General features: G+C 35.5%; 1 protein-coding gene across 4 annotated transcripts in view; it reads right to left on the reverse strand.

Moving 5' to 3' along the window:
• The window catches only part of P4HA1 (prolyl 4-hydroxylase subunit alpha 1), a 76,610-nt gene continuing 64,376 nt past the window's right edge, over positions 1–12,234 (reverse strand). For 3 of the 4 annotated variants that reach the window (XM_072823542.1, XM_072823544.1, XM_072823543.1), the window contains 5 exons: positions 9,324–9,373; positions 6,167–6,232; positions 2,863–2,931; positions 2,280–2,376; positions 1–981 (listed from right to left, as the gene is read on the reverse strand). In XM_072823542.1, the coding sequence (XP_072679643.1) occupies positions 911–981; positions 2,280–2,376; positions 2,863–2,931; positions 6,167–6,232; positions 9,324–9,373 (353 nt within the window). In that variant the 3' untranslated portion in view covers positions 1–910. Of the gene's footprint in view, positions 982–2,279; positions 2,377–2,862; positions 2,932–6,166; positions 6,233–6,671; positions 6,732–9,323; positions 9,374–12,234 lie in introns of those variants that run through there. The other variant, XM_072823545.1, reaches the window with a different exon arrangement.

The raw sequence follows: 12,234 nt of genomic DNA on the forward strand, positions 1-12,234 counted from the left end.
CATTTTTAAAAAAAAGATTTAAGATCATAAATAGGTCATTGTTGTCACAACACATTTCAGAATTGAAAAAAACATTTTGGCTTTTTAGAAAATTTCTATCAATTCCCTCATCATTAAAAGGACTTGTACATTTTAAAATTTCCAGTCTCCTAAGGCACAATATTTTATCAGAATGCCAATATCACCACCTGCTGTAGCAGGAATAAGAGGCAAGGTATTAGCACTAAGAAAAACAGTAAATTTTATGGACAAACTCATCATTTAAAAAAAGGGGGCAAGAGACTAATGATCATTTTAGTTAAGAAGACCCACTGTTATATAGGGATCTGTATTTAAAAATTTTTTAATCAAAGTATTTTAACTTAAACAGACTTAATTCACCACAATCAACTCAGAATAGCATATGGGGCAAACATCAAGTGGAACCCTGATTAGAGGCCTAGTTTATTCCTAGTCTTCAGGTAGATCCGGAAAAGTAAGACTAGGTAAACCTAATACCTAGGTACATACTGTGAGGCTTCTGTTCCTTAATCAGATGGCCCATTCTAGCTACTCCCTACTGAGATATAGTGAGATACTATAATCAGATGCTTAAACTGTTTTCTTTATCCAAGAAGTTCTTTAAGATAAAAGTGTAAAAATTCCTCACTTTTTAGGTCTACCTTGCTTTATCCTCTGTGATACCAACTGAACTTTAAAGGTTTATATGTACAATATGGTGATTTAGTGTTACTTTTAAAAGAAAAAACCCCCACAAAGTTAGTGATTGTCCACAGATGAAACATCAGATGAGGTTCATGACTGAAATCAATCATGGAGTGTTAGTCAATTGTAAACTCTGGAAAGTTAAGACTGGGAAATGTGCATATCAGACACATTAGAGTACAGGAGAAGAAGGGAAGCCTATTTGTCATTCCAATTCTGATAAGGTGCATGGTCTTCGAAACTCTTGTCCACGTTCATGGAGCCACTTATTGGATACTGTGAGAGAAAAAAAAAATAATATTCTTTACTATCTAATTAGTTTAATGAACCTGCAGGAGCTATATCTGTATCAAAGTTTCTAAATGAGCTAAAAGTTCAAGACCAAGTAAGATGAAGGCAGATGAAGAGCTCCACTGAAAGTAGGAACACACATTTGAGAGTTTTTGTGCATTTCCTAAAGTTTCTGATGTTCGATGAAAGGCTTGAAATGAAACGCAATTGGAATTAAGATTAGGTACAGACAGAACATTATTTTTCCTGTTTGCAAAATACAATCTCTGATAGAGACATTTTAAAAATGAACACAAAGGCTCCACTCTCCAGGAACAACTCTACAACCAATCACTACTATTATGTGCTCATAATTAAGTTTCCTTGATTCTGAGATACTGCTTTACAACGTACATCAGATGGAATTGTCTACTCCTCCTATATCCTACAGACCAATCAGTGGCATCAACGTGTATAAAATATCTAAACTAGGACCCATAATTACCCTGTCACTTTTTCTTATATATCTCTTCAGCCTCTTTACTCTTCAACCCTTTCGCTGCTGCCTTAGTCCAGGCTTTCATCCTTGCCCACTTAGACAAGGGAAAAGAACTTTCTAAATGATCTCCCCTTCACTACTCTCTTTTAGTCCAGTGATTCTCAAGCATTATAATCATCAGGGGAGATTTTTAAAATCCTAATAATCAGGTGTCAGTCCTTAGTCCTGCTATGTCTGATATGGTAGCCACTAGACTAGACACGTGGCTACTAAGTACCTGAAATGTGGCTAGTAATACATATTGAAATGGATTTATATATTATTTAGCCTCTATTTAAAACCATCTGGTTCTATATCTTTTTAATGTGGCTGGTCATGCACTAGCATGACCTTGAATATCTCTTTAGCCTCATGAGTCCTGGTCCCTAACATTCCTGGAAAACATACTGCTCTAGCTTCAAGACCAAGTTTTAAAATTAAGCTTTAGAGCCCCAATATAATGAGTTACCATCTTCTGTTTACATCTCTGTATTAGTAATGCACTATACTATATTCTATTTATCCATTAGCATGTCTCAATCAGAATAACTGTAAACTTCTTGAGGGATAGATAGTGTCTTATTCAAGTGGGAATTCAAGTTAAAAACGGTCATCAGAATTCTGATCTTTGAAAGCAAATATTAAGATCAAAAACTGACTTGGCTGAATCCCTTTCAATGTTAGGAGTTCTCTTTTCTTTTTAAGATACAGACATTAATTTCAAAATAAGACTGAAATCTTAGAAGAGAATATAGGAAATATTTACCCCATTTGTTTCCAACCAGCACTGGACAGGCTGCATGCCGTGTACTATAATCTCCTTCTCCACTGGCAAACAGATTATACCAGAAAACAGCTGTACCCTATGGAGAATAATACAAAATTACCTCTACATAACATATCAGGTTATCATTTTTTGCAATAATTTAATTTTCCTGTGGAAGCATTATCTTCCTAATAAAATTCTAAAAATATGAGTAAATCATTTACAAAATTTTGGTGAGCATATGAAAATGCTAATAACACAAAGCTGCTTGACAAAAGAGTATTTGCCAAAACAAAGCTAACAAACCTTACAATAGCAAGATGGAGGGATAAACATCATATGGAACCCATTTCAGAAATGAAAACTTTTAAGTACTAATCCTTGGCTGTTCACTACTTCTAGATAATCATGGTAAATTGTGCCATAAAAATACTCAAAATTTTATCTAGTATACATAAGGACTACATTATCTCTATCTTTAAAAAATGTAATTCATTAATTAGGCCATGAAATAAAGGGTGCATCTCTTCCTTAGGGAAAAAACAGACTCACAAAATTAAAATAACAAAGGAATCAAGTTTACCTTTTTGGGCCAAACACTTGCTCCTACTTCAGGAAAAACAGTGGCTCCTCCTGCTGACACATCACTCATCTGTAAGAATTCCAGAAACGATTATCAGAAGCACTGGCATAATAAAGTTAAATGTGCCATTGTGAGGGAGAAAGGACACTGCAGAGAATATGAGAACATCTGGACTTCTACTTAACTTCTACTTAACATAGGTTTGTGCATGCTACTCAATTTTTTATAAAAACAAGATGCTGCTTAGGTTTATATACTTAAAAGAAGTAAAGAAATGATAGGAAGGGAGATATGGGTATCATTTATATTTTATAGCCAGATGTAAAAAGAGATTATTTAAAACCAATAAATCAAGTAATACAGGGGTATAATTATGCATTTATTGCACTTAGAATATCCTCTCCATGGGGGCAGGACTTCTCATTTGTTCACTGCTTAGCTTTAGTGTAGTTACAGTAGGTGTTCCTAGGTATTAGGTATTAGAATATGAAAACGCTAATTCAAAAGGATGTATGTACTCCTGTGTTTGCTGCAGCATTACTTTCAATAGCTAAATTATGGAAGCAACCCAAGTATCCATTAAAAGATGGACAGGGATGCCTGGGTGGGTCAGTGGTTGAGTGTCTGCCTTTGGCTCAGGTCATGATTCTGGTATTGAGTCCCACATTGGGGAGCCAATTCTCCCTCTGCCTATGTCTCTGAGTTGCTTATGAATAAATAAACAAGAAAGATGAATGGATAAAGAAGATGTGGTATATATGCACAATGGAATATTATCCAGCCATAAAAAAGAATGCAATCTTGCCATTTGCAATGTGGACAGAAGTAGAGAGTTTTATGCTAAGTCAGAGAAAGATAAGAAAGAAACCAAGAAACAGAATTTTTAACTATAGAGAACAAACTGATGGTTACCAGAGGTGGGGGAGAGGAGATTAAGGAGGGCACTTGTGATAAGTACCGGGTAATATAAGGAAATGGTGAATCACTAAACTGTACACCTGAAACTAATATCACACTGTATGTTAAACTCCACTGGAATTAAGATCTAAAAAAAGTTTTTAAATGTAACCTAGAATAAAAACACAAATCTTCTAGATTGAGGAAGTACACGGACAAAATGAGACAAAGGAAACCTAGGCCATAAAGATTGTATCACAAAGTAAAACCAACTATGCTATATCCAAGAGTCACATCTAAAACAGGGACTTATAAACACTGAAAACAAAAATATTGCCAGGCAAATGTTATACCAAAGAAAACAGAGTTTGATCTTAATACCAGGCATTGTTTAAATAAAAATAAAAGCATTAAGTGGGATAAAGAAAAATATTTTACTATGATAAATACATCAATAGCAAAGAGTTATTAGCTCTTTAAGTAGTGAAAAAACTGACTTTGGAGAAATGAAAAAGTTGTGCTAAATGGCCCACTTGGCAATAGTATTTAAACAATGGGGGGTATGAATTACTAATCAAAATGCTACAGAATTAGAGGAGAACATAAAAATTGATAATCTAACATAATCGAATGGTCAAAGCTAATATTTACAGATAATAGACCAAATAATATAGCATCAATATTCATAAAAGTGAAAAAAAAACCGACTGAATGTCTTTTAAACATCACCTTTCTAATGAGAGAAATGCAAATTAAAGTTACCATAACTGCCAATTTAATAAGTAAAAAAGATGTACAGATCGAAGTCAGACAAACATCACACTTAAAGGCAGGATATATATTGGTACAATTATGGAGAGCTCACCTCTAGAAAGTATACAAGATTTCACTGTATGAATTTTATATAATGTATCAGCTTCTCTGGTCTTCTCTTTGAGTCGTTTTTATTACAGTACTTAAATCCTTTTTTTATGGGATCTTAAATCTTTTTGGAAACAGATGAAGTTGTAGGAGGGAGGGAGAATGATAAAGTAGGCTGGAAGGAGGGAGAGAGGATTGGAGGATAGAGGTTTTGTAAAAGACAGGGAAGGCAGAAGGGATCAATAAAGAGAGGAAAAGAGACAGCAGAGGTACACAGATTCTGGTAGGGTTTGAGAAAAATAAAAAGAGATGCCATTTTCATATCATTCAAATGGGGTAGGGGGTGGAAAGTGTGATGAAATAAGCAAAATTTAAGTCTAGATATAAAATACATCTTTTTAAGGTAACAAAAGTTACAACATTGTAGGAGATTATATTTTCCAAATACAATATATACCAATATGTCCTGTCCCACGTGTTCTTTTTCCTGTTACACTAATACTTTTTTTTTAAAATATTTATTTATTCATGAGACACACACACACACAGGCAGAGACAGAGACAGAGGGAGAAGCAAGCTCCATGCAGAAAACCTGATGTGGGACTCGATCCCGGGGCTCCAGGATCATGCCCTGAGCCACCCATGCATCCCACACTAACACTCTTATCAAGTGGCAGGGTCTATGTCCCCTCCTCCTGAATCATGGCAGATCTTTGTAATTGCCTTGGTTAATAAAATGCAAGAGAAGTGACATTATTTGATTTCAGAGGATAGGTAATAAAAATACTATGCATTTCAGCCTTGCTTTTTGTGCGTATGAGCTCTTGTAATCCAGTCACCATGCTGGGAGGAAGCGCAGACCACATGCAGGTGTTCTGGGCCAAATCCAGTCTCAATCCCAGCCTTTAAAATGACCCCAGTGAGTCATCATCTGACCACAGATGCATTAAAGATCCAGAGCAAGAATCAGGAGTGAAGCCCACTCAACCTCACAACTATGATAAATTATTGTGCTCAAAGTTTAAATTGTTTAAATACTTAAAAACATATAGGAAAAATAAAAAAATATCATATATTGTTTTGAAACTTCAATAAATAATGTGAATATGTTTATTCATAATGGGGCTTCCAGGGTGCTATAATATGCTCTCAATCTGGCTGCTGCTTACACCAGATGTGTTCACTTTGTGAAAATTTATCAAGTTATAGTACTTATGATTTGTATACTTTTCTGATTTATATCAACAAAACTTTCAAAGTTTGTTAAAATGAGTGCAAATATATACAGAGATGCCTATGTACACATATTAACAGTCTATACTCCAAAATATCAGTAATGATCGTCTCCAAGTAGAGACTGTTAGTAATTTTAGCATTAAGGTTTTCATATTACAATTTTAAGAAGTTACAAATGCAAAAATCCCCTCTATTTACTCAGTTGTAAAAACTTTATGTTAAATAAGAGCTAAGGAAAACATCTGAACACATCAAAATAAATGTCATGTAATAAAATCTCAACTTACAAAAATTTTAGCTGTAACTTACATAAAACAACCATGTAGCAATTCTGTTTCCTGTCCCCAGCTCTTTGAAAGCATCTGGTTCATCTTTCTGTGAATGAAACACAACAAATTCAATGGTATAAAATTCAGTAATGCAAATACCTAGTGGCAAATAAACACCAGTAATATGCTAAAGGATATGCCAAAAACAATCCTAAAAAGTTCAGATAGTATGTACTGCACACTGTATAGCAGGCACTCAAATACTTGGATGTCAATTCAGCTTGTACATGAATACTTTTGATAAGACCATTGCAGGGGAAAAAAACCCAGATTTATTAGCCTAAATAATGAAAACCAGTATCTACTATCCACAGATTAATAAAATTAATGCCTATAGCTTCACTTCCAAACCAAACAAAACAGAACAAGACATGACAGCCTCTTAGCTACATTCATGAACTCTATTCTCTGTGAGTAAAAAATTTACCTTGAGATTTACTTTGAACTCATGATCCATTCAAATGTTTACTGCTACTATGCTTGTCATTCTTTTGGACAGTCAGCACTTTAATCTGGCTGGAGAATTCACATCTGGCTATTTAAATCTAAATTAAAATACAATACAGTCTCTTGGCAGTTATCCCAGAAAAATGAAAATGGATTTTTCACACAGAAATTTACACACATCTTTATTTGTGATAGCCCTAAACTGAAAACTACCCTAACATCCTTCAAAGGATGATTAAACAAATTGAGGTGCATCCATACCATGAAATAATACTTAGCAATAAAAAGAAAGACTATTGATACATTCTGAAAGAACATGAACCTCAAAGGAATTATGCTCAGTGAAAAGAGAAGATCTCAAAAGAATACATACTGCATTTAACAGTTATATAATGTTTGTGAAATGACAATTATAGAGAACAGGTTAGTTTGGTGGTTACCAGCAGTTAGGCATGGGAAGCAGAAGGGTATATGCAGCTACAGAGCATACTATAAAGGAGTCTGGCAGTGATGGTGCAACTTAACTGTGGTGGTAGTTTCACAAAGCTACACATGTAATAAAATTGAATAGGCACACACATAAATTAGTGTAAATATAACTGGTGAAAATATGAATAAACTTGGTGGCTTGTTTCATTGCCTCTTAGGTTTTTTGTTTGTTTTTTGTTAAGATTTGACAGAGAATGAGAGAGTGCGCGCAAGTAGAGGGAGGGACTGAGGGAGAGGGAGAAGCAAGACTCCCTGCTGAGCAGGGAGCCCAACAGGGGGCTCAATCCCAGGACCCTGAGATCATGCATGACCTGAGCTGAAGGCAGACGCTTAACCAACTAAGCCACCCAGGCACCCCTCATTCTTCATTTTGATAGTGTGCCATGATAATGCAAGATGTTAATGTTGGGGGAGGCTGAAGGAAGGGTTCATGAGACCTCCCTGTACATTTCTTTGCAACTTCCTAGGAATTTGTAATTATTTCAAAATAAAAAACTAAGAAAAAATTTAGTTGCACTAATGGCAGGGCTTGAATTGTATGCTTTCACATCATCTAAGACTCAGACATTTTTCAATAATTGAAAATAGAAGGGAAAGAAACTAAAAATATACACTTTGCTGGCCTACATAGAAAAAGATTCTAGGATTTTGGTATTTAGGCTGGTCAAAGCCTATATATAACACAATATAGGCTGTGTTTTCTTTCAAAAGAATATACCATTATTTTACAATGGTAGTAGATCAAGAAGGTTATTAAAATACCTGAGACAGTTCTTAGAATTGATGTAATTATGATAAAGCTTAATTAATTGAGATTTAGTAATATATAATTTATAACTTGGTAAAGGACAGCTTTTTAGCAAACTGCTTTAATATTATTTATTTTCCAGTGTCTCTCTCTCTACATCTTTTTTCTCTTCCTGTCTCTGTGTATTCTTTTAATTCAGATTTATCAGCTAATTTGCTAATTCACTTCAACTGTCTCTGTTTTAAATTACCCACCAAACTTTATCTTATTTTTTTCTTAAAGATTTTATTTATTTATTCATGAGAGATACAGAGAGAGGCAGAGACAAAGGCAGAGAGAGAAACAGACTCCCTGTAGGGAGCCTGATGCAGAACTCGATCTCAGGACCCCAGGATCACGCCCTGAGCTGAAGGCAGATGCTTTAACCACTGAGCCACCGAGGTGCCCCTATCCATCAAACTTTAGATTTCAACAATTACTTTTTTCTATCTAGAGCTTGTTTTACAAATGTTAAGTCATTTTGAAAGTTTATTAATTTTTATTCTCTAATTTTAAAGAGTTATTTTATATTCTGTATCTGATAATTCAAGTACCTAACATCCTGGGGGGCATCTAAATTGCTTGGTTACTTCAGTTTCACCAATGGCGTTTTATCATCAGTTAGTAATTTCTTTTTTAAGGAGTTCATATTTGACTGACTTTAATCTTTAGAATTCCTGAGGTGCTAGAATGAGGATGCCTGTTTTCAACGAGGACAAGAGTTTTTTTCTGCCAAGGATAGGTACCAAGGAGCACTATCTAACTGGAAAACTTTAACTTCTCCTCTTCTAGGGTAGTGAAAATTCAAATCCAAGGTTAATGTGGGAGCAGGCATATGCTTTCAAACTCCCGGAAGAGTCTCTCATACACATTACATCCCCACCAAGTTGATGACAAGCAACTCTCATTAAGACTCCTGACTCAGAGCAGATTATTTTCGATGCTATTCTCTCTTTGAAGGCGTAACCCTTTTGGAGATTCAGGTTTTATATGTGTGTCTCTCAGGTTCAGTAGCCTGCACAGTGGTAGGTCCTCTCACAGAGCAGTCAGTCCTCAAAGCTCTAGATTCCCGGAAGCACAAGCCTTTAGCTTCAGCTTTTTTGCACCACCACCCTGCCTTCACTCTAATTTTAGTTTCTAGGTTTTCTTTGTTCATTTTGCCTCTGGGAACTGCCTTTACTTCCCTCCAGGCTCAGCAATGCATTTAAAAGTATCGTATTTTTTTTTTTTTTACTGTGTCTAGGGTTTTTTTTTTATTTTACTGCTAAAAAGGTTTTATAGGGTATCATCTATTCCACTGTGCTTCCAAAAATTTGCAAACAGGCTATATATTTTTAATACTAAAAGAACAGAATTAACATGTCACGCCTGAGTTTCAGTAGAACTCCTATATTCTTTTTTTGTTGTTACTTACCCGTGCAAAATCAAAGTGGGGTTCATACTGTCCTCCAACTCCATAATTGGCTACCTGAAGGAGAGGAACAAAGCATGCATCAAAAAAGAAAAATCAAGAGTACTATTCAAAAAATACATAAGTCCTATTTTGTCATGGTGATCTACTCCTAGAGAAATTAAAGGCAAAGCAGTTTAAATCAATGATAGTTCTTAAGGAACCAAGGATAAAAAACTAAGGATAGCTACTATACTATGTTTTAGAACGTTAGTTAATATGCTTTTCTTTAGCAAATGTTTGGGTACGTGTTTTCCTCTAATACATGACTTAAATCTGACCTAGAATTTTATTTATTTTTTTAAGAGTTTATTTATTTATTTATGAGAGACACACGGAGAGAGAGAGAGAGTGACAGGCAGAGACACAGGCAGAGGGAGAAGCAGGCTCCATGCAGGCAGCCTGATGTGGAACTCGATCCCAGGTCTCCAGGATCAGACCCTGGGCTGAAGGCAGCACTAAACTGCTGAGCCACCCGGGGCTGCCCCTGAGCTAGAATTTTAAAATTAAAATGTTTAGAATTAAAATTTCCCAGAATTAGCGTTTTGAGATTTCTATTATCAGTTACTAAACACTTTTCTTTGGAATTTAAATCACGACTCGTGTTTTCCAAATTCTCAAATGCTGGGAAACTCCTAAATCTATTTTTTTAAGGTTTTATTTATTTATTCATGAGAGACAGAGAGAGAGAGACACAGGCAGAGGGAGAAGCAGGCTCCATGAGGGGAGCCCAATATGGGACTCGATCCTGGATCCCGGGATTACGCCCTGAGCCGAAGGCAGATGCTCAACCGCTGAGCCACCCAGGCGTCCCCCAATCTATTTTAATAAAATCTCCTACATATTTTTTTACCCTACAGTAAAAAAGGAAGTTAACACGAAACTTAATTATTCCTGATGGCCCTAACAATTTCAATTGGTAATGACAGTGTCCCAGTGTGAAGCAGTAAAATAAGAAAAGTATCTGGTCTGACTGTAAATTCTAGCTTTCTTAGTTATAATATATGTAACTTTTCAATATCATCTGTTTTCTTATTTGTAAACTAAGGAGAATAATACCTTCCTTAACTCCTTCCTTGCATCCCAATATGACAAAATAAAAGGAGAATGTAATTTAAACAGCACTGCTGATGAAATGAAAGGAGAACATAATTAAAAGAGTATTGCCCACAGCAAAGTCCCAAGTCCTATGTAAATTATTAGTACTCTAGATATTTGACTCCTTATGTTGTAGACATGTTGAGTTGAATCAGCCTAGTTAAGTAGAACTTTATCAAATAGGCTTAAAGATTCTGTGAAGATGAGAATAAACACAGATCAGGAAAAATAAGATATATATTTAGTAATATAATAAATACCAAGGAAGTTGTAGATTACCATGGAATAAATGGCAACTTCATTAAGCAAATTTAAATATAGGCAATCCTGCTTTGCACAGTTCCAAAATGCACAAATCTAATAGTTTAGTCAATCATTAACATCAGACCACCAACAACGTTAAGTTTAAAATTCAGTTACCACAACATAGTAACTGTAATTACATAAAGCACTATTGTCACTGCTAGTGCTTTAGTCCACAAATTACCATGTAAATAACAGCTGCACATCATGATCAAATACCAATCACTTCTTTCAAAGTCTATCACTGCATATCTGTTATTCAGTTTACACAAAGACAGCAAAGTATGTAGTTGGGTTGCCTCCTATCAATGAAAACCCATGTGATATTTTATAAAAATGGATAGCTGGAAGAGGAACTGGTTAACAAAGATAACATACAGCATAGAAATGGAAAGTAATGATACTTTAAGTACAATTCAAATCAAACCTAAATGGAGATACAGAAAAAACTGACAAGGGGAATGCTTCTACTTGTGCTGTTCAAGAAACTCTACATACAGTTCCAGAGGAACTGTGAAGGCAAACTTATTAACATAAGGAAAGTGACTGTGATGGAAAGAATAAAGATGTTTTGAAGGAAGTGACATTGGAAAAAAATCTTCATAGTAAAAAACAAACCTTATTATGTATCCTCAAGGATATTTGAAAGCACGAAAGATAAAATGTTGAAAGCTCACCCAAACCTAGATATATGACAATTTGCAAAGGCAGAGAAAACATGCTTACTCTGTATCATTTCACAACAAGAAGAAGGAATGTTTATTTTTGATAAGTGTTTACAAAGAAATAAAGCACTTTAATTCTCAATATTCATAATATTTTAAATTACCAAGACAATTCAATAAGAATAGTTTTTTTAACAGATGATGCTGACACAACTGGATAGTCAGATGAAAAAAATGAAGCTAAGACCTCTGCCTCCTACCATATATAAAATCTGACTCAAAATGGATCAAAGATCTGAATGTACAAGATAACTATAAAACTGTTAGGGAGGGATCCCTGAGTGGCGCAGCGGTTTGGCGCCTGCCTTTGGCCCAGGGCGCGATCCTGGATATCCGGGATCGAATCCCATGTCGGGCTCCCAGTGCATAGAGCCTGCTTCTCCCTCTGCCTGTGTCTCTGCCTCTCTCTCTCTCACTGTGTGCCTATCATAAATAAATAAAAGTTTAAAAAAAAAAAAAACTGTTAGGGAAAAACACAGGTGTAAATCTTTGTGACCATGCATTAGGCCATGGTTTCTTAGACATCTAAAGCACAAAGCAACCAAGAACTTCTGCGAAAGATGTCAGAATAGGAGGATCCTAGGCTCACCTTGTCCCGTGAGTACATCTAGATAACACCAAAATCAGTGTAAATAACCCGGAAATGACCCGAAGACTGAAGGAACACACTCTCCACAGCTAAATGTAGAGGCCACACTGAAGATGGCAGGATAAGCTGAGACATGGTTGGGAGCCAAACGCTGTGGGTC

The sequence above is a fragment of the Canis lupus genome, chromosome 4 (genome assembly GCF_048164855.1).
Source record: "Canis lupus baileyi chromosome 4, mCanLup2.hap1, whole genome shotgun sequence".
In the NCBI taxonomy this organism is placed as follows: domain Eukaryota; kingdom Metazoa; phylum Chordata; class Mammalia; order Carnivora; family Canidae; genus Canis; species Canis lupus.